This window comes from Dromiciops gliroides, chromosome 4 (assembly GCF_019393635.1).
Source record: "Dromiciops gliroides isolate mDroGli1 chromosome 4, mDroGli1.pri, whole genome shotgun sequence".
In the NCBI taxonomy this organism is placed as follows: Eukaryota; Metazoa; Chordata; class Mammalia; order Microbiotheria; family Microbiotheriidae; genus Dromiciops; species Dromiciops gliroides.
The window spans coordinates 101,502,051-101,529,840 of NC_057864.1; the positions used below are offsets into that span (position 1 = coordinate 101,502,051).

General features: G+C 42.2%; 1 protein-coding gene across 6 annotated transcripts; it reads right to left on the reverse strand.

The window, feature by feature from the left end:
• On the reverse strand, positions 1 to 25,856 carry CHIT1 (chitinase 1). 6 transcript variants are annotated; one of them, XM_043999972.1, is made up of 11 exons: positions 25,720 to 25,821; positions 25,147 to 25,176; positions 21,435 to 21,636; positions 17,411 to 17,467; positions 15,625 to 15,790; positions 14,750 to 14,850; positions 14,289 to 14,412; positions 12,992 to 13,177; positions 12,213 to 12,326; positions 9,314 to 9,440; positions 1 to 1,849 (listed from the first exon to the last, which is right to left on the reverse strand). In XM_043999972.1, exons 1-11 carry the CDS (start codon positions 25,757 to 25,759, stop codon positions 1,647 to 1,649), a joined length of 1,350 nt encoding a protein of 449 aa, XP_043855907.1. In that variant the 5' UTR covers positions 25,760 to 25,821; the 3' UTR covers positions 1 to 1,646. The 6 variants fall into 6 exon arrangements, with proteins under 6 accessions (XP_043855907.1, XP_043855906.1, XP_043855909.1 ...); XM_043999971.1 differs by having other exon boundaries at positions 14,750 to 14,874; XM_043999974.1 differs by having other exon boundaries at positions 14,750 to 14,874; positions 21,435 to 21,587; positions 25,720 to 25,758.
• Between the last annotated feature and the right edge of the window lie 1,934 nt (positions 25,857 to 27,790).

Here is a 27,790-nt window from a genome sequence, read left to right on the forward strand (position 1 = left end):
TAAATGAATGCATTAATATCCAACAGGCAGTTGGTAATTGGGGCCTGGAGTGCCGGAGGCTGCATAGGCCATTTGATTCTCATAACAACTCTATGAGGGAGGTGCTATTATTATTCCTAGTTTACAGGGGAGGAAACTGAGATAGCCAGCGTTGAAGGAACTTGCCCAGCTAGCAAGTACCAAGCCCAGATTTAAATGGAGGTCTTCCTGACTCCAGGCCCAGTGCTCTCTCCACTGGCCACCAGCCGTCTCTAGGGTAGAGAGCATCAAGGAGGAGAAGGGGGTGAACAGGGTCAAAAGCCACAGAGAGATCGAGAAGGAGGAGGATTGAGGAAAGGCCTTTGCATTTGGCAATTAGATGATTGGTAACTTTGGAGAGTTTCAGTTAAATTATGAAGTCAGAAGCCAAATTGCAAAGGGTTGAGAAATGAGTGGGAGGAGAGGAAGAAGAAGCCAGAGAAACTGGAGAGGTCTAGGGGGCCCTAGATGATGTGGGGGAAATGGGGGAGTTCTGGCACCCTTCCCCTCCCACCTGCTCCTTCCCTCCATCACAACTCTCCCTGTCTGCATCAAGTATATGCTGATGGTGGGGGAGATGCCAAAGAACCAGATCGTCCAGGATGATGTGAAGGCTTTGGGTTCATTCACTGACCGAGCCCTGACCAAGCTGATGCATGTATGCCCCAGGGATCTTACTTCCACTGTGTGTGTGTGTGTGTGTGTGTGTGTGTGTGTGTGTGTGTGTGTGTGTGTGTGTGAGAAAGGGCTGGTCAAAGAGAGCACATTATTGGTGAACCATGTGCAATCCTAACTCTATTATCCAACCCTGCTATTATCCCTCTGAGAAAAGGTTCTGGGACCCATAAACCCAAAGGAATGGGAATTTATGGCAGCAGTCTCCCCAAATCATCCCATTGCCCCTTCCTGCTCTGACCCATGACAACTGCAGGAATACCACTGTTCTTAAGGACTGAGTCCTCACATAACCTATGGAGGGGCTTACAAATTGGGAACTATCACTTCTTCCCTCTCCATACCCTACCCCAGCTCCCTTCCTCCTGGCCTCAGCTTAGGTACAAGGCCTGCAAATAAAGGAGATGCCTGCCTCCAACTTCCCCAGGACCTGGTGAGCAGTGGGGAAATGGTGTCAAGGCTCAGTGGAAGATGTGCCCAGACACACACCATCACCCATCTGTGTGTGGTTCTGTCACCTTGCTCCCTATGCCTGTGGTACTGATTTGGTGGCACCTGGGGGAAAGGGCCATTTACTCTATCCTAGTTACCCCTATGGTCTCTGCTAATACTTACTTACTAGTAAGGTTAAATTGAAGTCTGATTGAAGCTCTGAGATCCTCAGTGAGAGATTAAAGAAACGTGTAGGGACAGTCTTAGCTTTATGGTTTTCCCATAAGAGAAAAGGGGACTACAATTGTCGGAGGCTCCTTGGGAGCCCAAAGCACAAATCTGGGGCTAATAAGGAAAAAACGAAATCGAGAGTATGTAATACAGCCACGAACACCTGAATCCCTACTCATGCAAGGGCTCTGAGCTGGGACAGAGCAGCATCTTAGGAGAGGGAGCAGGCTGGTTGGTTGCAATGAGGACCAAGAACGACTCTCCAAGGTTGGCAGAGGGAGCTTCTGAACTTAAGGCCAAGTGCACTTGCAGGAATCCCTAAAGATCAGTCCCTCAGGGCACGAGAGTCTGAATGTCTGATTCTCTGCACAGTTGTAGAAGGTGGTGTGGTCCTCAGGATTGGGGTAAAACCCGTTACTTTTGTTCTCACAGAAGGCATTTCCTCTTGGAGTGGGCTGGGTTGTAGTGGGGCTCTTGCTTGAAGATGAGATGCCTGTGGGGACAGAGGAACAATCATCTTCAATGTCTTCAAATAGGGGTGCTGATATCACCCAAAGAGAACATGCTAGAGATAAGAACAGCCAGAGAAGGGTGGGGTGCCTCCGTCACTGAGAACAAGCAGCTAGCTTGAACAGACAGTGACCTGATCTAGGTTTGTGGTCCTTGAATTGTTTTTCTATTGCTGGTACTTCTGATCCCCTTTACCTTGTGGAAGAAAAACTGGGCACCCTGTGTTTTTAGCTAAAAGTCTGTCAAAGACATTTTATTAATATGCAGGAATTCTTGTTTGGAGAGACACACAGTAAAGTTTCCCCTTGATAAATGGAATTCTCCCCGATACAAAAAATGCCTACTTGCAGTTTATGAAACAAAAGACAAAACACCACAAGATAAAACAAGGCATGTTTAGGTTTAAGGGTTTTGATCTAACAAAAAGAGAAAAATAGTGATGTTAATGCTAGAGTAACACCCTTGGAGATGATCTATCTTCCTGAAAAGCTAAAAGCTTCCTTCTTTTTGTTAAGTTCAAGGTGGGAAAAAAGGGTTACCTTCCTTGATTTAATTCATGATATTTGTCTGGTTAACAAAGGGACATTTCTCCTATCAAATCCCTGCTTTATTTTCTAAAAGAAATACAGCCCATTTTGATATGAAGTACAAATAAGCCCACCAGTCTTGAGATTGTCCTTGATTCTACAAAGTTAAGAACACTAGACCAAAGACATTGTTGGTGTGCTTCTGAATTCCCCCATTTTGTATAAAGCACATACTAAATTCAAACTAAATTCATTAATTCCACAATCTCATTTTGCATCTGCTCCCTTTAGGGGCAGCTAGGTGGCACAGAATGCCAGGCCTGGAATCAGGAAGACTCCACTTCTTGAGTTCAAATCTAGTCCATATGACGTTGGGCAAATCACTTAACTCTGTCTCAGTTTCCTCATCTGTCAAATGAGCTGGAGAAGGAAATGGCAAACCACTCCAGTATCTTTGCCAAAAAAAAAACCCCAAAACAAAAAAAATAAATGGGATCACAAAGAGTCAGCCATTACTGAAACAATTGAACAACAACAAATCAGAAATAGGATACATTCTTCTAGTTTGTTCTCTATAAATATAGAGATCTCTGCTTATTACTTTAGTAGAGTAAATGCTGAAGAAAAATAAAATGGATAGAGTTGAGACACTGCTTTGAATATGTAACAGATTTTATTGGTTGGGCTATAGAAATCTATGCAACGGATGTAAGCAAACTCCCAATCTCCAATCAACTTGTCCTTCCAGTCACTCAGTATCCCAAATAGCCAGAAAGCTTATAAGGTTGAGGTAGTTGGGAGCAAAGGTGACCCAATTTAAGGGCAATTGGAACTTAAATAAACTGACCAGTAGGAGGAGTCTGATCTCTTTGGTCATATCTATTTTAAAAATGGATGAATGGGGGCGGCTAGGTGGCGCAGTGGATAAAGCACCGGCCCTGGATTCAGGAGTACCTGAGTTCAAATATGACCTGGGCATGTCACTTAACCCCCATTGCCCCACAAAAAAAAAAAAAAAGTATGAATGGCAGCTAGGTAGTACAGTGGATAAAGCACTGACCCTGGATTCAGGAGGACTTGAGTTCAAATATGACCTCAGAAACTTGACATTTACTAGCCGTGTGATCCTGGGCAAGTCACTTAACCCTCATTGCCCACCAAAAAAAAAAAAAAAAAAAGATGTATGTCCACTCAATTGAGTGGAGTAATCTATCTAAATTGGGCAGTGAATGAGCCTTACACTCATCAGAATTGGTTCAAAGACCTTAATCTTATCAGAGTTGTCTCAAGGAGGGAATAACATACACACTCGATTGGGTGGAGTAATCTATATAACCCCACAGGAGGATAGGAGGGGAAGGGGATAAGGAGGGAGGGGTGAAAGAAGAGAGGGAAGATTGGGGAGTCAGAATCAAAACACTTTTGAGGAGGGATAGGGTGAAAGAAGATAGAAAATAGAGTAAATATCATAGAGGAGGGAATAGGATGGAGGGAAACAGTTAACAATAGTAACTGTGAAAAAAATATTGAAGCAGACGCAAGAGTAATATAAGATGATGATGATGAAGAAGATTGATTGATGGATTGATGATGATTGGATGAAGATGAGAATGGATTGATGAGGATCAATTGATGATGATGAGGATTAATTGATGAAGATGAGGCTTGATTGATGATGATGATGATGATAAAATGTATGGTACTTTGCTGGGCTACTGTGAAGAAAATTCTTAGTCGGGTATAAGGTACTATATAAATGTTATCTATTACTGTTGTTGCAAGAATCAACCTCATGGGTTTATTGTAAGGAAATCTCTCTTTAAAGCACTATATAAATGTAGTTTAATATTTTAAAAAATGATGAGCAGGATGCTATCAGAAAAACCCAGAAAGACCTACATGAGCTGATGCAACGTACTGGATACAAAATAACAGCAATAGTGCAAGATGATCTGCTGTGAATGGCTTAGTTATTTTCAGCAATGACAACTCTGAAGGTCTTATGAAAAATTCAGTCCATCTACAGAGAGAGAACTGATGGTGTCTGAATACAGATTGAAGCATATTTTTTTGTTAGTTCCTTTATCTGAAGTTTTGATTTTGTCTGTTTTCTTTCACAACTTGGCTAATGTGGAAATGTTTTACATGACTTTTCATGTATAGGTTATATTGAATTGCTTGAGTTCTTGGCGGGGGTTGGGGGGGGAAGGAGAGGAAGAGAATTTGGAACACAAAGTTTTTAAAAAATTGATGTCGGGGCGGCTAGGTGGCGCAGTGGATAGAGCACTGGCCCTGGAGTCAGGAGTACCTGAGTTCAAATCCAGCCTCAGACACTTAACACTTACTAGCTGTGTGACCCTGGGCAAGTCACTTAACCCCAATTGCCTCACTAAAAAAAAAAATTGATGTCAAGATTTATATTTACATGTAATTTGGGAAAAATTCTAAATAAAGAAAAAAAATGGATGAATGTCTTGACTCTATATATTGTTTGCTCCAAAATAGCTATAACTCATATGAAAAGGTTTTTCCTGTTCTTTGTTCAACCCAATAAATAGTATCATGTATTACAACTACATCCTCATCTCTAATTTTTGTGCAGATTGCAAATGGATGATTGGAAAGGTCAGCAAGTTCAACAATTTCTAATTCCTCACCAAATATCTGGCATTATTTCAAGAGCACTTATTATGATTTGATGAGACTCTCTAGGGGATTGATATCTCACACATTATGGAGCACTATTTAATCACACATGCATCTTTCTCAGGGTCTTGGTTAATGAGCCCTATAAATCAGGGCTCAGACTCTCAGGCATAGGCATGGAATAGGCACTGTGAATGGCATTCTACTAACCTGAGAACCATCAGGCACTGGCCAGCCATGAATCAGAAAGGACTCTTGATTTATCATGTGGACTGTCAGGTCAATATTGATGAGCAAGACCACCAAGCATGACCTATAGTCAGTTATTCAAGAAATCCTAGAGCTTAGAACATGATCTATTCCATAGTAGTCTCTTAGGCTGTTGGGCAATCTCATTCAATAACAAGGAAAAAAGAGTTCTCAGGTGCTTGCTTGCCATAGAAATGCTGCCGTGTTCTGCCAACCCAACATGGAGCTGATTTGATTAGGTTCCTTCCAAAAGAACAGTGACTTATTCTGTCTCAAGTGCTCTCTTCCTAGGTCTTGATGTATATCTCTCACTTGACAATGTAGCATTGGCCTCATCCCAGACAAGGCAATGGTATCTTTCTTACCTTGGGACTCTAAGTTATATCAATCAGATAGCTCTTCCCTTGAAGCATGAGAGTATTGGGAAGCCACAGGGAGTTAAAGAAAGGGCCATTTAACAAATAATTCCCCAGTATAGCACCTTCAATCATTAGTCATCTTCCCCAACTTTAGATTATGTCATAAGAGAACAATGTCAGAACCACTAAGATAGTTGGCACCAGGAACCACTGTTGCATCTATATTCCCTTACAAGCTGCCATGATGTCAAAGGAGATCATGGTCATCCATGGCAACAATTTGTGCATCAGTCATTACAGTTTTGTAGACCAGAATGTACAACCATCAAATCCCTTCTTCAAGAACACATTCATGGTCAATGAGGCATATTGTAGTAGCAGGTGAAGGTCCTCAGAATAGCAGGGGATGCTAGCTGCTATAGGACACTAGATCTCCCATTTCCAGCCATGTCTTTCCCTATTCCCTCTAGAAAGGTACTCAGCAAGGACAGCTGTATGGAATTAATGGATAGTCTTTCTGTCCTTGAGATGGGAGACACTACCGTGAGTCACAGCCTCTTGGTCTTAAAGCAGCACGTTCTCCTTTTTTTGGGGGGGGGGCATTAGAACTATCCCCCTTGTTCTCTGCTACAAACTCCATTGTACCAAAAATTCTTTTATGGTGGTATACATGAACATGGGATTGGAGGCCTTGGATTTCAGCAATAGTTTTAGTGATCAATCTTATCTGATTATAGAGCTTTTGAGTAGTTTGTGACCACTTCAAAGTCTATTTTAGCAATGGAGTAAGTATAAGCATTAATCTAAAACATATAGAGTCTGACAAGTTTAAGCATGTCTTTATGGTCATGTACAGAAAAGACCAAATGTGTCCTTAGGTTCACCTTATGATGTGTAAGCCCCAAAAACACACCTCCAGGGAAAAAGGTACCCACCTTGGAGGTTGTCTTAAGACCCCAGGAGGTCCAAATTGGGATAGGACCTCCCATGAACCTCCCACAAGGAAGAGACCAGGATAATGAGGAGATAACCCACTTTTTTCTCACTATAAATATAACTATTCTTCCCCCCTATTTGAGACACCAGTCTCCATGGTACGTTCCCTGTGGTCACTCAGAGTGTTGCAATAAAATGTGGGAAACTGAAAAAATTAAATTAAATTAAAATAAAACATATATAAATATATATATTAAATATTTAATATATATACAATATTTAATATATTCAAATTACTTAAGTGCTAAAATTATAAATATAGTATATATTATTATAGTAGCATATCTATTGTCTATAGTAGTATACACATGTATGCATATATGCATATTTGTATATACATGAATATATCACACTAATCTAAAACATATATAACATCTAAAACCAGATGTATGTTTTAGATTATTGCTATATATATATATATATATATAAAACATATATAGCCAGATATATTTTAGATTAGTGTTATATACACATATATAACCAGACATATGTTTTAGATTAGTATTATATATACATATATAACCAGATTTTTTGTTTTCGATTAGTGTTACAGATTTATGTATATACAAATATGCATATATGCATACATATATACTGCTATAGGCAATAGATATGCTACTATCACAATATATGCTATATTTGTAATTTTAACACTTAGTCATTTGAATAGAATCAAACTATATGTTCACAATAAAAAGCATCTATTACATATTGTTCTGTCAAGTAGTCATGCCCAACTCTCCGTGACCCCATTTGGAGTTTTCTTGGCAAAGGTACTGGAATGGTTTGCCATTTCCATCTCCAGCTCATTTTATAGATAGGGAAACTGAGGCAAACAGGGTGAAGTGATTTGCCCAGGCTCACACAGCAAGTAAGTGTTTGAACCCAGGAAGATGAGTCTTCCTGAAGATAAGCCCAGCACTCTATGCACTATGGTGCCACCTAGCTGCTACTATATCAAGATAGAGTATGTTTATATTTCAAATGAAAACAGAGTAGTCAGCTCCTTTTAGAGATCCAAACCACTGATTATATGGTGGGGGTGTCCTTTGTTAACCAAAAGTGGGTGTCCTTTACTCTTTTGACAGACTATATCAAGGAATAAGATTTTTTTTTTAACTTTGAAAAGACTAAAAGAAGGAAGGGAAAATAGGTGGTACAATGGATAGACTGCTGGGCCTGGAGTCAGGAAGATTCATCTTCCTGGGTTCAAATCTTGCTTCAAAAACTTACTAGCTGTGTGACCCTGGGCAAGTCACTTCACCCTGTTTGCCTGAGTTTCCTCATCTTTAAAATGAGCTGGAGAAGGAATTGGCAAAGCACTCCAGGATCTCTGCCAACAAAACTCCACTGAACAACAACAACAATGTGCCAAGCACTGCGCTAAACATTGGGGAAACAAAAAGAGGCAAAAGAAAGTCCCAAGCAAACAATTATGTATGCATATGCTATATGCAAGATGAACAGGAAGGAATTAAGAGGAGAAAGGCACTAGAATTAAGAGGGGTTAGGAAAGTTTTTCTATGAGAAGTAAAATTTAGTTGAGACTTGAAAGAAGCCAGAGAAACCAGGAGGGTGAGATAAGGAGGGAGAACACTGCGGTGTGTGCGACAGCCAAGAAAATGTCCAAAGCCAAGAGATGGAGTGTCTTGTTTGTGGAACAGCCAGGAGACCAGTGTCACTGGATTGAAGGGTGCATGGCAGGGAGTAAGATATAAGAAGACTGGAAAGGTAGGAGGGGGGCAGGTTATGGAGGGCTTTGCCAAACAGAGGATTTTGTATTTGATCCTGGAGACAATAGGGAGCCACTGGAGTTTTTTTTTTGTGTGTGTGTGTGTGTGTGTGTGTGTGTGTGTGTGTGTGTGTGTGATGGTCAAATCTGAACTTTAGGAAAATTACTTTGGGGGCTAAATGGAGCATTAGATTGGGAATGGACTGTAGTGGGAAGGTAGCCCCACCCACAGGCTATTGCAATAATGCAGGTGTGAGGTGATGAGGGGTGGCAGTGTCAGAAGAGAGAGGATGTATCAGAGAGTTGTTGAAAAGTTTAAATAAATGCTTGTTGACTGAATGACTGGTATATGATCCTAGGGAGTCAAGAAAAGTTAAGAACACCAGACCAAAGATGTTGTTACAATATTAAATCTTAATATTTTACAACACAACTGAGGCTTTAGGGGAAAGGATTAAACCTTTATATAGCACCTACTCTGTGTCAGGCACTTGACAAATATTATCTCTTTCTTTCTTTCTTTTTTTGTGGGGCAATGAGGGTTAAGTGACTTGCCCAGGCTGACACAGCTAGTAAGTGTCAAGTGTCTGAGACCAGATTTGAACTCAGGCACTCCTGAATCCAGGGCCGGTGCTTTATCCACTGTGCCACCTAGCTGCCCCTTTGTAACAACTTTCAAGACCTTCTGGGATGAAATCACTGCACAGGTTCCCATGGAAGATAAAATAAGATGAAATAGGACAGTCACTATTGATATAAAGAAGGCAGAGAGGGGAGGAAGCGAGTGGAGCTTTTATAAAAGTGAATTTCAACAAGTTTCTCAATCAGGATTAGTTGGGATAGATGAGGTCTGGAGAATCAGTGTTAAGACAAAGGCAGTTCTGCAAAGGGATAAAGGAGGTTCAGGGGAGGCCTTGTGTCCTAGGACTTTCACTCACCCAATTCCCTCTTCAGTGTCTGGATGAGTGGGTACGGGCCCTGGTTGCAGAAGGTGCCCTTGAAGTCATCCATGTCTATGGCCCAGACCATGGCCCCACCTAGTCCCTTTTGTTTCAGATATCCAACCTAGTATGGGGAAGAGAGGGAAAGATTAGAGACAGGTGTGTCAAAGGTCCTGTGGCCATGGGATGAGATGCACAAAGGCCTCGGTGGAGGAGACCCCTTCAAAGCCATAGTTTCACCATACAGAAATCAGCCTTTCTTTCAAGAGCTAGGCAACTTGTGAGAAAAGCTACATTTATTAGCTGTGTGGTCTGATAAACTTCACCTCTCATTGCTTCTGGTTTTTTACCTCTAAAATGAGAGGATTGGACCAGACTAAGGGATTTAAACTTTTGGGGGAGTTACGGAGACCTTCAGCAGTCTGGTTAAAACTATAAAACTCATCTCAGGATACAAAATAAAATGCATAGGATTACAAAGGAAATCAATTCTATTGAAATTCAAATATCAAAATATTTGATAAAAACAAATTCTTGGACCCCTGGTTAAGAACCCCTGCACTAGATGATCTATGAGGTTTCTTCCAACTTTGGCATTCCTAGATTCTGTGGTACTATTTAATAACTCTGCAGACCTTGAGTTTCTAGCCACTACAAGGCTCTGATCATTTCTGTAGTTGACAGATTGATAGAATGTTAGGACTGGAAGAGTATTTATAGCTGTTCTTAACCAATGCCTTTTGTAACTGCCATAGCCCACTTCCCAATCTGGGATGTGATTGATTATTAATTTCTTGTTGTGGAACTAAGTCTAAGGGATGGAAGAATTCCCTATGGGGGTTTGGATCCATTTATTTATTTACTATATTCTAAAACTGCCAGTGAAACCTCTATTTGGGGAAAATCTCTTGCTAAGGAGAAAAAAAACACATGGATTATGTATAGTGTACTGTGTTAATAGTTTTCTTTTAAGAATGTCAGAACTACTTTTCTCCCTTTCCTAACTTCTGTGAAAAGCTTTATTGTGCTAGGCTCTGCTCCACTTCCTCCCACTCAACCCCTTAGGTCATCTTTGGATAATTGGCGAAAATTGCCTAGCACAAGCCTCCCATACAGATAAAAATTGCCTGTGTCTAAGGCTACTGAAGGTGTTGAATGTGTGCCAAGGAAGTTTCCAGGAAGACCAATCGTGAGTTCAGAAAGACTATTCATGAGCTCTGCTGCCTTTACCTTGAACAATCAGCACTCCCCAAACCTTGGGGAATGGGGGGGGGAGTTTAAATAGAACATTTACTGATAAGCTGCTGAATCACCAAGCTGAAAGAAGATTCACAGCTGCCTGCCCTCCATAAATGGGAGGGTTGATAATATAGGAAGATTCCTCAGATACTCAGGAATAACATTGGAAGCAGTCACATTACAGTCCTCTACTCTGTTATCTTAGAACTAAAGCTACCTCTGTTAGAGGCTTTAATAAATTTCACTTGGATATGTAAATTATTCATTGGGCTATGCTTTCATTTTTTAATTGCTTGGTGGTAATGGTTACCACATAATCATCTATTTAGAGAGCATTTGCTGATAAATGTTGGGGAAAGACTATGAGAGATCAATGACCTCTCCAGCCTCCAAAATTAGCCCTTCAAACCCAAGACAAAGGTGCCTCTAATAGATATGAAGGAATTAAGGGAATTAGAATAGCAAGTGGTTAATTGTGGGATTTGAGTGAACCACACTGACTCCATTTTGTGATTCAGTTCCGGAGCTAGCTCAGTTCCCTTTCTGTTTAATTTATAAGTCTAGCTAAAATTGTGAGAAAACTTGGGCGAAAACCTTATTGCATTGTTTGAACCTAGTCCTGCATGACTGGGAAACTGGACTACCTCTCTCTGATGCTTAGAAACCTTCAACTAAGGTGCCAGGTTATGATGACCAGAAACCCAGTCAGATCCAAAGACTGATGCAAGTTTTCTCACAATTGTACATCTCAAGCAATTCAAATGTCTTTTCTGAAAGCTGCACCCACACTCATCAATCAGTTATTGTTTCCACATTCCTTTGATTATTTATAAACACTTAGAAGGAGTGGGACACTTTTTCTGAATTCTGAAACACCTATTCATTCTCTCCCTCCCAACTTGGAAAGTCCCTAATCTTTTCTCCAATTAGAAATCAGATTACTTAATGTTATATTGTTTCCTTTTAATTGATTGACTGTATTTGATTAATTTTTTTGAATATATATAAAAGTCTGTCTTTCCTTGCATTTGAGGTCCAGGCCTTAGCTGAGGAGGTCTGGTCTCAGTTCATTGAGCAATTGACATGCATTGATATAATTGATATATTTAATAAATTGATATAATTGATATACTTAATAAATTGAAATACTCAGAAGATAGAACCTCTGTTTTCCTCAGTCGTTTCATCTTTCACCCAGCACAGATTTATTCCAACCCACTCATTTTGTAGAAGAGGAAACTATATCACTCCCCTCATTCCTGATACAAATATATTTTACAGGGGAGCCCCCTTTGTATAGGTATTATTGTGGGACAAGACGAGCCAACAATGGCTGATGGTTGTCCCAAAGGATATGTGTAGCAAGTTTAAAACCCTTGACTAAATCCCAGCTCCCATTAGCTGCTTCCTTCAGAAAATGCAATTTGAGAAAGAGAAAGTTTATAGTTCATAACTATTCTGTTTGAAATGCATATATATTATTTAGAATGCACTAAGATTCTTGGCTTAAAGATTATGTGGAATTATGTGGGTTTTTTTTTCAAACCAGTAAATATAAGAGTAAGCAAACAGTTGTTATTAGTGGTGTATCATTAATATTCACAAATCATTTGATGATTGACATTTATAAATGTAGAAGATCTTATAGGAAGCTCACCTTGGTTTTGAGGCTTTCCACATTATCAAAGCCTATCCATTGGTTTCCTTGGATGGCATAAGGTACCTTTTGCTCTTCTATCTGGTGGAAAGTAGCATTCTTCAAGGAGCACACCTGGAGGAACAAGTGACAGGCATGTATGGGGGTAGGTAAGCAAGGAGAATGGAAGGTGGGGTGGAATTCTTTGCCTCATTCCCTTCTCCCTTCACCCTCACACTTTAAGTGGAAAATTCATTCCAGATATTAGTGTTGGGAGAGTGTCTAGAATAGAACCCTAGTTTGGATCATCCTGAAGAGCCTAGGAGAGTTCTCGAGTGGCATAGGAAGTTTCTAAATAGAATGGAATTGGGACAATAAAGGTCCCACAACCCTAAATGTAACTAAAACCATTTCTGGCTTCAGCTGGGAGCAGATTTGAGCCTCAAAATAAAGCAATGTGGTATAAAGACAAGAATGGAGGGCAGCTAGGTGGCACAGTGGATAGAGCACCGGCCCTGGATTCAGGAGGACCTGAGTTCAAATCCAGCCTCAGACACTTAACACTTACTAGCTGTGTGACCCTGGGCAAGTCACTTAACCCCAATTGCCTCACCAAAAAAAACAACAACACACAAAACACACAAACAAACAAAAAAGACAACAATGGGCACCATTTGTCTAGTGTTCAACATGCTAGCACCCTCATACAGGATCTTGGGGTGAAGAAGAATCCATTCTCATTTGTACTGACTCTCAACCCCAAACCTACCTCTCAACCTTTGGAGTGTTGGTTAACCTACCTCATAGAAAGCCAACAGGCCTCCCTCTTTTGTGAAAGGGCCAGGAGTCCCAGCCCCAGAAGCTAGGGCCCCTACCCCTGTGTCCGAAGGGGAAGAAAGGGTAAAACTCCGTCCATAGGTGGGCATGCCCAAGATCACTTTGCTTGCTGGGGCCCCCTTCTCCAGCCAATAGTTCACGGCAAAATCCTAGGAAGCAGAATAGGGGGAGTTAGAGCATGGGAAGAGGAGAAACAAGGAGTTCCCAAACTAAGCTTTGTTCGACTCCCATGAGGCTGATGAGGCAACTCTTTAGACAATCCTTTACCAGTGCCCCATTCCAGCCTCTTTTAAATGCCCTGATCCATCTGAGCTCTTGTTTAGGAACCAAGATGGCAGAGGAAAGGCAGTAAACTCTCAGAGCTCTTGTTCAGTCTCCAGATTGGTATAGTGGAAAGAATTCTGATTTGGGGAGTCTGAGGAAAGATTTTGAATCCTTGGCGGCACAATGGCATAGACAGACAGACAGATATAGATTTCAAGGGCTACTAACCCAGAAGAGAGGGAAAAACAATTTAAAAAAGTAAAAATCAAAACAAGTAAAAACATGTGTGTGTGTGTGTGTGTGTGTGTGTGTGTGTGTGTTTTCAGGGCAATGAAGGTTAAGTGACTTACCCAGGGTCACACAGCTAGTAAATGTCAAGTGCCTGACTGAGGCCAGATTTGAACTCAGGTTCTCCTGAATACAGGGCCAGTGCTTTATCCACTGTGCTACCTAGCTGCCCCCATTAACAAACAAGGAGCTCTCCTTCTTCAGTCAGTCAACTAGCACTTATTAATCACCTACTATATGCCATGCACTGTACTAAGGGCAAGGTATCTTTTGGGGGGGGGCAGGACAATGAGGTTTAAGTGACTTGCCCAGGGTCTCACAGCTAGTAATTGTCAAGTGTCTGAGACTGGATTTAAACTCAGGTTCTCCTGAATCCAGGGCTGGGGCTTTATTCACTGTACCACCTAGCTGCCCCATGTGTGTTTTTAAAGATAGAGAAATAGTGTCTTCTCAAATTAAGAACCTGGAGTAAATATGGGATCATTTAGGCATTGTGCTCTGACCTACAGCCCAGTTACCACTTTCCCTGAAGTCTCCCTCTGTGCCCTTGAGTGGCATTATACGGGAAGCCACAGACCCCTGAAAGCCTTACTCCCAGAAGCCCTTAACCCCATCAATCCTACTTGGTCACTCCTGGGCTGACTTTGGTCCTCTCCTCAAACAAGGCCAGGAGACACCGAGGCTTCGCCCCAGGCTCCAGGCACTTACAATATTGGCTTCAGCTGCTCCTCCCTTCTCGGCCTGCCTCCTGTACAGGGGGCTGTTGTGACCAGTAGTTCTTTCCCAAGTTCCATGAAAGTCATAGGTCAAGAGGTTGATGAAATCTAGAGCCCTGCAGAAGTCATGGAAGGAGGGAAGTGAGAGGTTGAAGTCTGTCCAGTGGGCAAAGGCAGCTAAGAAAGCAAAGGTCTAACAAGTACCAGAAATGGCCGCCATATCTGCCAACCTGTGGTAGAACATCCTGCAGGCTGTTTGACGACCTGAAGAAGGGGCTATCTTTTCTGGGGGCAAGGGGATGGACCAAATGACCTTCAGGGTTCCCAAAAGCCACTGCCCATGGTTGCCCTTCCCCTCTCCCAGCACAGCTCAGTCCTGTTTCTAAGCCTCTGTTCCCTTAAGAGCAAAGTGCACACTAGGGATTCCCTCCACCACATGGGTCCTAGACTCACTGGACAATTTTCTGGACCTCATAGCCACGATCCACTTGGTATCGACCTGCAGGAACCGCCGCACTCAGAAGGAGCCGGTTCTTTCCTGGTTTCTGACGCTCCTGGAGGAAGGCGTCGTGCAGGTTCTGGGGAGGCAACATGGGGCCAAACCAGGCCAAAATCCACATGACATAATAATGTTCACCTCCCCTTCCTTCTAGGGGGACACAGAGGTCTGGTGAGGAACAGGAATGGCCGCCACATCCATCTGTGAACCCATCAGCCATTTTTCTCCCTCTCTAAAGAGGGGAGATTCATACTTTGATTTTTCCTCCCACAGAACTTGTGATTTCATTGGTGCAGGGAACTCACTCTCCCTTTGTAGAACAACACCGGACATGCAAATGATAGCCTTCCAGAGCTGCCTCTGGCACTGAGAAATTTGTTTTTGTTTGTTTGTTTGGCAATGGGGGTTAAGTGACTTGCCCAGGGTCACACAGCTAAGTGTCTGAGGCCGGATTTGAACTCAGGTCCTCCTGAATCCAGGGCTGGTGCTTTGTCCACTACACCACCTAGCTGCCCCCAGCACTAAGAAATTAAGTGACCTGCCTACTATCACCTCCTGGATCAGATAGAAAATAATTTGTTTGGCATTCAAAGCCTTTTGTAACTTGTCTTCCTATATTTCCAGCCTTCTTCCACACGCATGTACACACACTCACATCACATACATATATATATATACACACATACACATGTATACACACATACCCCCCACACACACACACACCCTCAACCCTCCTTATAGTCTGGAAAAGTGAACACTAGTCTCCTGGCTGTTCCTGGACAATACCTCCTTCTCTCCTCCCCCCAACCCCTACTCCCAGACACTGTACCTCTACCAGAGCTGTGAATCTCTCCTTGTCTATAGCAGGACTATCCCGGCTGCCTGGGTACTCCCAGTCAAGGTCAAAGCCATCAAAATTGTGTTGACGCAGGAAACTGATGACTGATTGGATAAAGGTCTGGCGGGTTTCAGGCCTGGCCACCATGTCTGTGAACCTGTGAGGAACCCCAGAGATGGAGAGGGAATGGGTCCAGATACTCTGTATTGGTACTGAGTGACCCTAGGCAAGTCACTTCGTCTCCCCGGGCCTCAGTTCCTTCCTCTGTCAAATGAGAGGGTTGGAGTAGATGGCCTTTGGGTGCTCTTACTACAATCTTACGCTAGGATTATAAGATTTTTTTTTTTGGTGGGGCAATGAGGGTTAAGTGACTTGCCCAGGGTCACACAGCTAGTAAGTGTCAAGTGTCTGAGGCCAGATTTGAACTCAGGTCCTCCTGAATCCAGGGCCAGTGCTTTATCCACTGTGCCACCTAGCTGCCCCCTAGGATTATAAGATTTTAAAGATCACCTAGTCTCACTTTGCTAAAGAGGAAACAGACTGGGGGGAAAGATGGGAAAGGAATTGCCCAAAGTCAGACAGGCATTAAATGAGAGGGCTTGGATCTCAATCCTCCTTTCAGGGAGCCAGGGAGAGGGGCCACTCACATTTCACAACAGACAGAGATAGGCCAACCCTGTCCTTGACAGGGAAGAAAGAGACAGAAGTTGCCAGACTCTCTTACTCTCTCCCACACTCAATGTCCCCATCTTGCTAACATTACATGGAGCACCCCTGGTCCCCAAAATCCTGTCTTCTCAATATCCCCTGAGAACCCTCCTATCCTGAGCATCTATTCAGCTAGCTCAGAAAAATTGCCCCTTCCTTAGAGGGAGATGACTGCCCCCTCCTAGCATGGAGAATTAAAAAGGAAAGGAATTTGAGTTCTAAGAGGAACAGGGGTCATTGGACCACAGATTTAAACCTGGAAGGAATCTGAAAACCTGCTCCTTTTACAGATGAAGGAACTGGGGCCACCCACGTCCTCAGACTCAAGAACAGAAGGGTGAGGAGAGCTCAGAGATATCCTGCCTTCTGCTTCCTTGATACGTTTCTAGCATTGCTGCTATCTCCCAATTTTTCTTTCCCTCTGGGCTCCTGGGATTACTTTGGAATGAATTCAGCCCCATTGTCCATCGTGGGCAAGAAACAGGACAACATGTGGCATTTAGAGTCAGAAGACCTTTTTCTTCATTTTGATCCTGGCTGTATCAATTATGATCTATGGCCTTGGGTAAGCCATTTTAGCTTGATGAGCCTCCGTTTCCTTATCTGAGAAATTATAATACACTAGCTGTCCTGCCTGCCTCGTGGGGCTGCTATTAGGAACAAATGAAATAACAGAAGTGAAAGCCCTTTTTAAAGAGATTAGGAGGGACTAATTTTGCCCTGCTCCCCTTCTACTGAAGCCCACAGTGAGAACACACCCTATCTTCATCCTGGTGCTGCTCTTCAGTCTTCTTAAGCCAGTGATAGGGCTGGATCTTTGCTTTCTGACTGTTAGGTACACATCATCTCTGTCCCTTCCTTATAACTTCTATACCATCCACAATGCCTTCCCCTTCTCTTAAGCTCCAATCCGTGCTAAGCGGGGCTCCTGGGAGCTTAGAAGAAAGTTTTGCCTTCAGCTTCCCTTCTACCCCAGCTCAGTAGGACTTTTCCTGTCTGCCTGAACCCCCAGATCAGGCTCCCCCACCCAATTCACCCCACCAGTGGATCCCACAGGCCCCCAACTCACTTCTTAGTGCCAAAATTCCAGCCTCCAATGGCCAACAGGATTTTCAGGTTGGGATTCCTGGGAAAAGACAAGAGAAGCAATAGAATGGATTAGGGCAGTATTTCTCAAAAGTGTTGACCTCCATTCCCACCTCCCACCCCCTCCACCCTCCCACCACCCACGGCCTAAAGACCCCTTTGTACTCTTAAAAAAAGTATTGAGGACCCCAGAGAGCCTTTGTTTTTTGGGGGGTGGCTATATCTATCAATATATATGATTTTAGAATTGAAAACTGATACATTTAAAAAATATATATACATATATATCATCTTATAATGACCATAATAGCTCCATTCCAAGTATATAATAAATAAAAATACATTTTAAGAAAATAACTATTTTCCATAATAAAAAAAGGAATGAGAATTATGTTTTTCATCTTTTTGCAAATCTCTGATGTCTAACTTAACAGAAGATAGTTGCATCCTACTTCTGGCTTTCACACTGAGCCTCTTGCAATATGTTGTTTCAGTTGAAGGAAATGAAGAAAATCCAACCTCATCCTGATATGTATTCAGAAAAAGGAGTAGTATTTTAAAAGGCAAGTTTCATCTTAATATTATTATGAAAATAGTGTTGGCCTCAAGGGCCCCTTGAAAGGATTTCAGGAGTCCATAGACCATATTTTGAAAACCACTTTGACCCAGCAAGGCTACTACTACGTCCGTAACCCAAAGACATCAAGTAAAAAGGCAAAGGACCTATATGTACAAAAATATTTATAGGAGCTCTTTTGGTCATGACAAAGAATTGGAAATTGAGGTGATGCCAATCAGGATAGTTTCAGAAAAACCTGGGAAGACCTACATTAACTGAAACAAGGTGAATTGAGTAGAACCAGGAGAACATTGTACACAGCAACAATAATATTGTAACAATGATCAACTGTAAAAGACTTAGCTCCTCTGATCAATACAATGATCCATGATGATTTTAAAGTACTCATGATGAAAAATGCTAACCACCCCCAGAGAGAAAACTAATGGACTCTGAGTGCAGATTTGAAGAATATTTTCTTTCACTTTCTTTATTTTTCTTACTTTTCTCTTTTTTTGCAACATAGTTATTATGATTTCATATGTATAATAAATATCATATTGCTTTCCTTCTCAATAGATGGGGAGTGGTGTGAGGGAGAGAGAATTTGGAACTCAAAAAATGAATGTTAAAAAATGAATTTTTAAAATAAAAAAATAAAGATGAAGGTAATGTCCTCTTGGTTTCAAAAACAGAATTGCATAAAGAGTAACAGGAGAGACCTGGTTTATCCGGAATTCATATGAAAAAGACCTGACTATAGATTTGATGTGAATCAACAGTTTGATCTGGCAATTCAAAAAGGGACTTTTATCTACATCCCTGCTTAACCTACCTCACGGGGGTTTTTGTGAGGAAAGTGCTTTGTAAAACTTCAGAATGGCATATCCAGGCATCCAGAAGGAGGAAGGAGGTGGTTCCTACTAAGATTGAATCTGGGCTTTTATGTCTAGTTATGATCAACACATCAGAGCACCGATAAACTAGAGCCTGTGGGGATGAGGACAGCCAGGGTGGTAAGTGGAATTCAAACCATGTCATGCAAACTTTGGTTGGAGGAAGAGGTGATATTAACCCTAGAGAAAAGGTGACTCAGGGAGGACATAATTGGTATATGTCTACCCTAACCCCTCTTAATTTCAGTGCTTTCCCTCTTTTAATTATTTCCTATTTATCTTATATATAGCTTGTTTTGTATAAATCTGTTTGCATGTTGTCTTCTCTATTAGATTGCAAACTCCTTAAGGTGAGGAACTGTCTTTTGCCTCTTTTTGTATCCTTAGCACAATGCCTAGTAGATAGTAGGCACTTAATAAATGTTTATTGAATTGAATGAAATGTAATTGTGGGGGTAGGGGATGAGGAGAGAGATTCCAATTTATCATGGGGATACTCTGGGAGACTCTGCTTTCTTGGTGCATTTGGCATGGGGTCATTGTCATCACTTGAAGGTCCTAAGTTCAAACCTCAGAAGGGACATTTTTATTTAAAGCTGACATGGTCTAGCAGACTGTGTATTTGGTGTCAGAAGTTTATTGTTAGGGGCAGCTAGTGGATGGAGCGCCAGCCCTGGATTCAGGAGTACCTGAGTTCAGGTCGGCCTCAGACACTTAACACTTACTAACTGTGTGACCCTGGGCAGGTCACTTAACCCCAATTGCCTTACTAAAAAAAAAAAAAGAAGAAGAAGTCTATTGTTGTTCAATTGTTTTAGTCATTTCCAACTCTCTGTGACCCCATTTGGGGTTTTCTTGGCAAAGATACTGGAGTGGTTTGCCATTTCCTTCTCCAGCTCATTTACAGATGAGGAAACTGAGGCAAACAGGGTGAAGTGACTTGCCCAGGGTCACACAGCTAATAAGTGTCTGAAGCTGGATTTCAACTCACAAAGAGGAGTCTCCCTGACTCCAGGCCTAGCAGTCAATCTACTGGGCCAGATCTGGGTTTAAATTCCATCTCTGCTCCTTACTAGTTATGTGACCTTTAATCACTTCCTTCTTCAGAGCTTACTTGTCTGTAAAATCAGGGCCTTGGACTGGTTTCTTCTAAGCACCCCCCACCTCCAAATTAATTAATTATTAATAAACAAAACCCTTAGGAATGGACTGTGTGGGAACCAAATACCACCAAGGGGGTGCCAGACATAGGGAGAGTCTAAATTTGGGGGTTTTTGATGAAGCTCTGCTCCACATGTCCAGGCACCATACAGCCTAGGGGAAATAGAATTTGGCTCTGTATCTACCATTTTACTCCTGATATTTTTGTATCTTGTGTTTCCTTCTTTCACTTGGAGTGAAAGCTAGAAAAACACACAGTGGGCTGGACTGTGGGTCATGAGCGGGAAGGTAATTAAGCATCCAGCATGAACTGATGCAGAGCAAAATTAGTAGAATCAAGAGAACAATATTCACAATGACAGCTACGTAATTAAATGATCACTAGAAGGAAGTTGAACTCTGAGTAATTGAAAAACCAGCGAAGGTCCTGAAAAACAGATAATGAAATATACCTCCGCTGTCACAGCGAGTGCTGGGAGACTAGTAGGAAAGAATATTACACCCACTGTTACGTGCTCACTGGCTCTAAATCGGATTTTGTTGTTAATTGGTTTTCTTTGTCATAAGTCAGGAGAGGGGACAGCTATTGAAATGACCTTGATGTAAGACAAAAATGCATCAATAAAATGTTTGGGATTTTTTCTTTTAAGTGAGGAAGAGAACCCACCTCTAATACTCACTAGATGTATGTCTAGGGATAAGTTATTTAGTTCCTCTGAGCCTCAGTTACTACATTGGTAAAATGGAGATAATCAAAGCTATAGTACTTATTTCACATAACTGTTGTAAAGATCAAATGAGATTTCATATATATCTATATCTATATGTATATATGTATGTATATGTGTATATATATGTATGTATATATACACACACATATATACATATATGTGTGTTTATACAAATATATAAACACAAACAAAATATCTTTACAAATTTTTCTAGCATTATATTTTGGTAAATTATGTTATATTATTTATATATCATATTACCATTATTATCATTATCATTATCATCATTGTTATCATTATAGGTTTCCTGGGCTAGTTCTAAATGAAAATGCTCAGATAGCTGATGTGATCTGTAAGGCCTAAGGCCTGAAGCTGGATTTTTTTCAGAAACTCTGTAATGAGAGCAGGAGGAAGCCAAATGAAGCAGAGTCCTGGGGGAGCTAGTAGTCTAGGAAGGCTTCCTGGAGGTGGAGAGTTGTAAAATGAGAATTCAGACTAAAGCTCCAAGGTATATTAGGTAATGTATGAAGTATTGAAGTAGATGTAATTGAGCAGGCATTTTTCTTGGAGTAGCAAATCAAAGGATGTCTATCTAGGCTTCCTTGTTCTTTGAGATGTTGGCCCCCTCCCTCCTCCCTCCCCTTGCCATCTGTGGCTCACCTGATTTTCATACTGTTCAAATCCTTGTAAAACTGTACATCCTTTGGATCAGATGTGGTAAGCCGGTGATCCTTCATGTCAGCAAAGGCATAGATAAGGTGAGTGCAAAGGGAGGGGTCCACATTCTGGGGGAGGAAGGCTGCGGGGCCAGACCTATATTGAGACCAGTTGGTGAAGTAGCAGACCAGTTTAGCAGCAGAGCCTGGGATGGGAACAGAGGGAAGACCAGATAGAAGTGATGGGGAGGGAAAGCCTACCTGGGAACCCCTGCCCTGGAGAAGGATGGAAAGGAGGAAGGGAAAGGTGTGCCCTTGGTCTTTGGGTCCCCAAACTGGGTTGGGGCATTGGATGAGGATCTTCACCTCTTCAAGACTTCATGTTAATGTGGTCCAATGAAGAGTGCTGGTGTGTGTAGTTGGAAGACCTGGGCTCAAATATTGTTTCTGTCATTGACTACCTATGTGACCTGGGGCAAGTCAGATAACCCTTCTGACCCTCATTTCCTTCTTTCGTAAAACAAGGGGGTCAATCTAGATGATCTCCTAGGTTCCTTCCAGCTCTCAATCTATGATCCTCCAGCCTTTGAGTGACATCAAGGTCAGAAACCCTCCCAAGATTCCCTGGGAGAGACTCAGTTAAAAACTAGCTCTTTTCTCCATTTTTTCTTTTCTGACCAGAAGACAGAAAAAGTGAGGGGGTAAGGATGCAGAGCCTCACAGGATGCAGTCCCAGTTAAGAACCTGAGCCAGAGAGTTTGAGTAAATATTCAATTAAGGTCTAGGAATGTAGAGTGGCCATATCCAGACAGGAGGAAAAAAGGACTTTCAAAAAAAGAGCAGTAAAGTGGATAAAGCACCGGCCCTGGATTCAGGAGGACCTGAGTTCAAATCCAGCCTCAAACACTTGCTAGCTGTGTGACCCTGGGCAAGGCACTTAACCCCCATTGCCCCACAAAAACAAACAAACAAACAAAAGAGCAGGAAGTTGGACTCTAAGAGCTAAAACAACTTGAGGCCATCTATCAGCAAAATTGCGACTGACCTAAGTGACCATTTGGCTCCTGGAACCCCAGAGTCACCATATACTAGGGATTCCTGACCCTGAAGGGAGATAATCTTGTTAATTGTCAATAAGGCTGAGTGGGCCAGCTTGGTGCAGTGGGAGAGCACGCCACACCTGGCATCAGGTAACCTGAGTGCAAATCCTGATGCTGGCATCTACTAGCTGTGTGACCCTGGACAAGTCATTTCAATCCCTCTGGGGCTCAGTTTCCTTCCTAAAATGGGGTTACCACTTTACAGGTGAAGAAAGTACTTTGCAAACTGTGAAGCAACACAGAAGCGTTAACTGCTGCTACTGCTGCTACTGCTGCTGTTACGTGTAACACCAAAGGGAGAGTCCAAAAAGGAAATGAGAATTTGAAGGAGGAAGCCCCAGGATTTAGATTTCTGCTTTCTTCTTTTTTTTCTAGATTTCTTTCTTTCTTTCAAATTAGTATTTTACAGAGTACTAGTTTATGAACAACTTACAGACATTTAATAAAAGAATTTATTTCTTTATTTAGGAAGGAAGGAAACAAGCATTTATTAAGCAGGCGCTGTGATAAGTGATTTACAAATTTTATCTCATTTCATCCTTACACAACCCTGTGAAGTCAATGCTGTTATGAATCCCATTTAACAGCTGAGGAAACTGAGCCAGACAGAGGTTAAGAGACTTTTCCATGGCCACACAGTAAAAGTCTGAAGTCAAATTTGAGGTCAGGTCTTCCTGACAGGTGACTCACACACACACACACACACATATATATATATATGTATATATATGTGTGTGTGTGTGTGTGTGTGTGTATGTACTATACTACATAGCTGTCTCATTTAGGATTTTTCTTGGAATCCAGTGTCAAGAGAGACTATAGTTTTCATTTCTATATGGGTTTACATTTTACAAAGTTGTTTATTCACAACAACCCTGTCATATAGGTTTACTATTCCCATTTCACAGATGAGGAAACAGTTTCCAGTAAGTTAAGTGATGACCCAGATCACATAGTCAATCAGTGACAGGAGTAGCTTCTTGTTGTTCAGTCAATTCAGTTGTGTTGGATTCTTCATGACCTTATTTGGGGTTTTCTTGGCAAAGATATTGGAGTGGTGTGCCATTTTCTTTTCTAGCCCATTTCACAGATAAGGAAACTGAAGCAAATAGGATTAAGTGATTTGCCCAGGATCATACAGTTAGGAAGTATCTGAGGCCAGATTTGAACTCAGGTCCTCTTGACTCCAGGGTCAATGCTCTAGCCACTGATACATCATATAGCAGCCCTGTGACAAGGGTATCACTTAAACCAAATTGATTACTAATCCTTCACCCATATGCTATCTAATGGTGATAATCAATACATTGATCTAAAAGCATTTGTTATGTGCCTAGTAACTGGGTACTGTGTGCTGAACACAGGACAGCAGGGAAGAAAGAAACAGCCCCTGTCCACAAGAATCTCATAGTCTAAGTCTAAGGCATAAGTTTTATGACAAAAGCAGATAACTCGACTAGGAGCTGGGAGACCTGGGTCCCTATCTATCCTAGTTCTCCCATAGGCCAGTGGGATTGGTTAAGTTGTCCAGTTCAGGGAATAGCTATTGGGCCAGTTTGTGCATAGAGTACAGGAAAGAGAATCATGTGAAATCAGTGAAGAAAGTGAGAGCAGGGACCATTTTCATTTTTGACTTTCTATCCTTGTCTAGCAACATGCCTGACACATATAGAACAACAAGTTCTCGTTGAAATAAATTGGGTAGCATTGAAATGTCTCTGACTGATTTAGCAGGGAGCCTCTCACCCCTCCATTAATTATCAGAGCCTCCACCATCCTCTTGCTTTTGCCCCAAGATGTGAACAGTCTTGTGGCCAAAGTGGATAATTTGCAGCTTGGCCGCTGGGTGGCACCATGGTGCATAAAGCACTGGGCTTTGAATCAAGCCTGGGGGCAAGAAGACTCAGCTCAGGGACTTCAAATCTGGCTTCAGGCACTTACTAGCTGTGTGACCCTGGGCAAGTCACTTCACCCTGTTTGCCTCAGTTTCCTCATCTGTCAAATGAGTTGGAGAAGGAAAGAGCAAACTACTCCAAAACCTTTGCCAAGAAACTCCCAAAAAGGATCACAGAGTCAGACATGACTGAAAAATGACTTGACAACAAGAGTAGGGAGAGAAGGAATTGGAGTAGGAGAAATGAAATGTCAAAGCCATCAGCAGCCTTTGTAAAAGAGCCTCAGGCAGAAGTCAGGGCTCAGTGAGGGTTCAACTACTTGTGTTGCCTTCTGGCTCTGTCTCTGAGCTGGCTACTAAGTTCATTTCTTCCCTCTTCTGGATAAAGGAACACTGCCATCTGGTACAGATGTGCTGTCAGACCTTGAATTACTCATTCAGCCTCTCTTCGCCTCTGTTCTCCTGTTTGCATAATAAAGGATCATCCTTCATTCCCCTCCCAGGGCAGTTGGGAAATTGAGTGAGATCACATAGGCAGACAAAGTGGACTGAGCTCTTGAGAAAGGAGTTTCTGGAGAAATCCAAAAAGGAATTGTCTTTGATTTTGTCATCGTTGTTGTCGTCGTCGCTGTCGTTTGGATTGTTGATGTGTTGCTTAGAGATCTCAGGGAAAGGGGGGGGACAGAAATCAAGTGTTTGGTCCAGGGAAATTGTCTACTTACTGCATTGAAGCAACAGCAGAAGAATCAAACCTAAAACATTATGAGAGAAAATGAGTAGGGGATGGGGAGACAGAGACAGAGAGAGACAGAAAGACAGACAGAAACAGAGCAAGAGAGGCAGAGACAGAGACACACAGAGGAAGACAGAATGAGACAGGGAGAGACAGAGACAGAGACAGACAGATACAGACAGACAGACAGACAGAGAAATCTTAGGAGTTCATCAATGAAGGGTAGCATGCCATGGTGTGGCCTGGTGAAAAGACCCCCAGACTTGGTGTCAGAAGATTTGGGCTGTGCTACTTAGCACCGTGAGACCTTGAGCATTTCTCTTTAAGGGATTGTCACTTGCTCAAGATGACACAGAGAGTGAATGACAGAAGAAACACCTGAACACAGAGCTGTCCTCCTGAATCCAAACCCAGGACTTGTTGCATTGATTCGTGATGGTTCTTCCTTCCATCAATAATAACAACCAGCCATGAAGGGTTGCAGGCAGCCCCTTAATTAGCAATTATAATCTCCTCTCTCTCCAACCCCTTAACCCTCCTACTCACCTCGGTACTGACTTACCTGTCCAGATTGCTGCTTGTCCCATGTTGGCCAGGCTCATTCCCCTCTCTCCTGATGATTTTTATCCTTCCCTCAAGTCCTGTTCCTTTTTATTGGTGTCTGTGCCTCCCTGGCCCAGGTATGTTGAAATCAGAAAGACCAGCAGTGAGATGAAAAGCTGGAGGGGGCCAGGAGTTAAATGGCAGTGATTGGGCAAAGCCTTGACACAATGGCCTTTGGCAATCCTCACTTCTCCAGAACACTCAAAGGATGCAGGCTGGGCCACCAACTAATGCCAGCTGTGGTTGGTATTGACAAATGGAGCATGTATGTGTGGACAGTGGGGTGATTGTAAGAGAATAGTTTCTAAACATTCTCCTAAGTAAGAGTGACTCCATTGTGTGTGTGTGTGTGTGTGTGTGTGTGTGTGTGTTTTGTTCTTTTGACTCAAATAATGGGCAGCACAAGTAGGCTGAATGTCAGAAAATGTGAATTTTTGTCCCAAATCAGCTCGTTGGGGAAGTCATGTCATTTCTTGGGTCTCAATTTCCTCCTCTGGAAAAGGAAAAGAAGAGGGTGGTCTGGGTGATTTCCAGAGTTTATGACTCTTTGAAAGGAGCGGTGGTGCCTATTGGTGCTTGCTCTTGGAGGCAGAAGAACCTAGAGGGTCTGGTAGGATTTACTGGAGCAGGGATTTTAAACTTTTTTATGAATGTCTTGAACCCCCTTGGCAATCTGGTGAAACCTATGGGCCCCCTTTTTTAGAATCATGCTTCAAAATGCATAAAATAAAATAGAGGATTATAAAAGAAATAAATTCTATTCAAATAGAGTTATCTATTTTTTAAAATCAAGATCCCAGACCCCAGAGTAAGGACCCTGGTGTTAGGAGGGTATCATCTTCATCCAAACTGATGCTAAACAAAATAGAATGAAATTAACTCAGAATAGGGTGAGATCTACATTCACATGCCATCTCCTTTCAGGCAGTGTGATCTTGGGCAAGTTCTCCAAACCCTCTCTTTTTCTTATCTGTAAGTGGATGTAATCATTTACTAGCCTTACATAGTCACTTTGAGGAACAAATCAGATAATGTTTGCAAAGCGCTTTGCAATACTCAAAGTGGCTTATCAATATCACCCATTTGAGCCTCTCCAACTCCTCCCCCATGGAATGTGGGCAAGGGGGCATCTGCAGAGACTACTTCAAATGAAAAAAAATTGCCCCCTTGCCCCCTTGATCTTCTGCTCTTCTCTACCTTCTCTGTTTTACGTCACCCCTTCCCACCCATGGGTCGCCAGTGTCCAAGTGTCCAGTGTCTATAAACTCTACCCAGCTGGTTGTCATAGAACCATAATATTTGGGTGCTTATGATAACCCCCTCCATTCTAATAAGGGGAAGCCCCTGTTTCTTTCCCTGTCCCTCAGCACTTTCCTTAGAAGGCAGCCTCAACTGAGGCTTACAGGAGAGGGTCATAGACTCTTCAAAGGTTCCAAGCGTCAAGGAATGTGGATCCTTGAGGGAGAGAATGGAGCAATAAAAGAACGAGGGTCAAGCGGAATAAACGTGTGTGGGTTGGAAGGTCGCCTCTTGAAAGGTAAGCACATACGCTTTCCTTGACTTACATTAGTTGAACAGGTCATTTAGGGCAGCATAGAGCCTCTTTGGTGGTCCCTCCTTCCTTCCCCCATCCAAACCCCTCAGATGATGGAATCCCAAACATCTGTAAACTGTGTGGTAGTACCAAGGAGACTGCCTTAGAGCACTGCAAAGCACTTTACAATGAGTCACTCATTTCTTTTTTTTCTTTTTTTTTTTGTATGAGGTATTTTATTTTTTCCATTACATGTAAAGATAGTTCTCAACTTTTGTTTATACATGCTTGAGTCACTCATTTCAATCTCACAACTATCCTGAGAAGTAGATACCATTAGCTTATTTTGCAGATGAGGAAACTGAGGCAGACAAGCTGAAAGTTGCTCAGGTTCACACAGTGAGTGTCTGAGGCAGGATTTGAACTCAGGTCTTTGTGACTTCAGGTCCAGCACTCTATTCACTCACTGTATTACCTAGCTCACTCTCATATTAAC

Excerpts from the sequence above, each read along its gene's own strand:
- CHIT1 (XM_043999971.1), bottom strand. The coding sequence starts at position 25,759 with ATGAGCCTGGCCAACATGGGACAAGCAGCAATCTGGACAG. Across the intron at positions 14,413-14,749 it reads GAGGTCCAGAAAATTGTCCA|GGCTCTAGATTTCATCAACC; the intron begins GTGAGTCTAGGA and ends TGACTTCTGCAG. Across the intron at positions 1,850-9,313 it reads GACACTGAAGAGGGAATTGG|GCATCTCATCTTCAAGCAAG; the intron begins GTGAGTGAAAGT and ends CTGTCCCCACAG.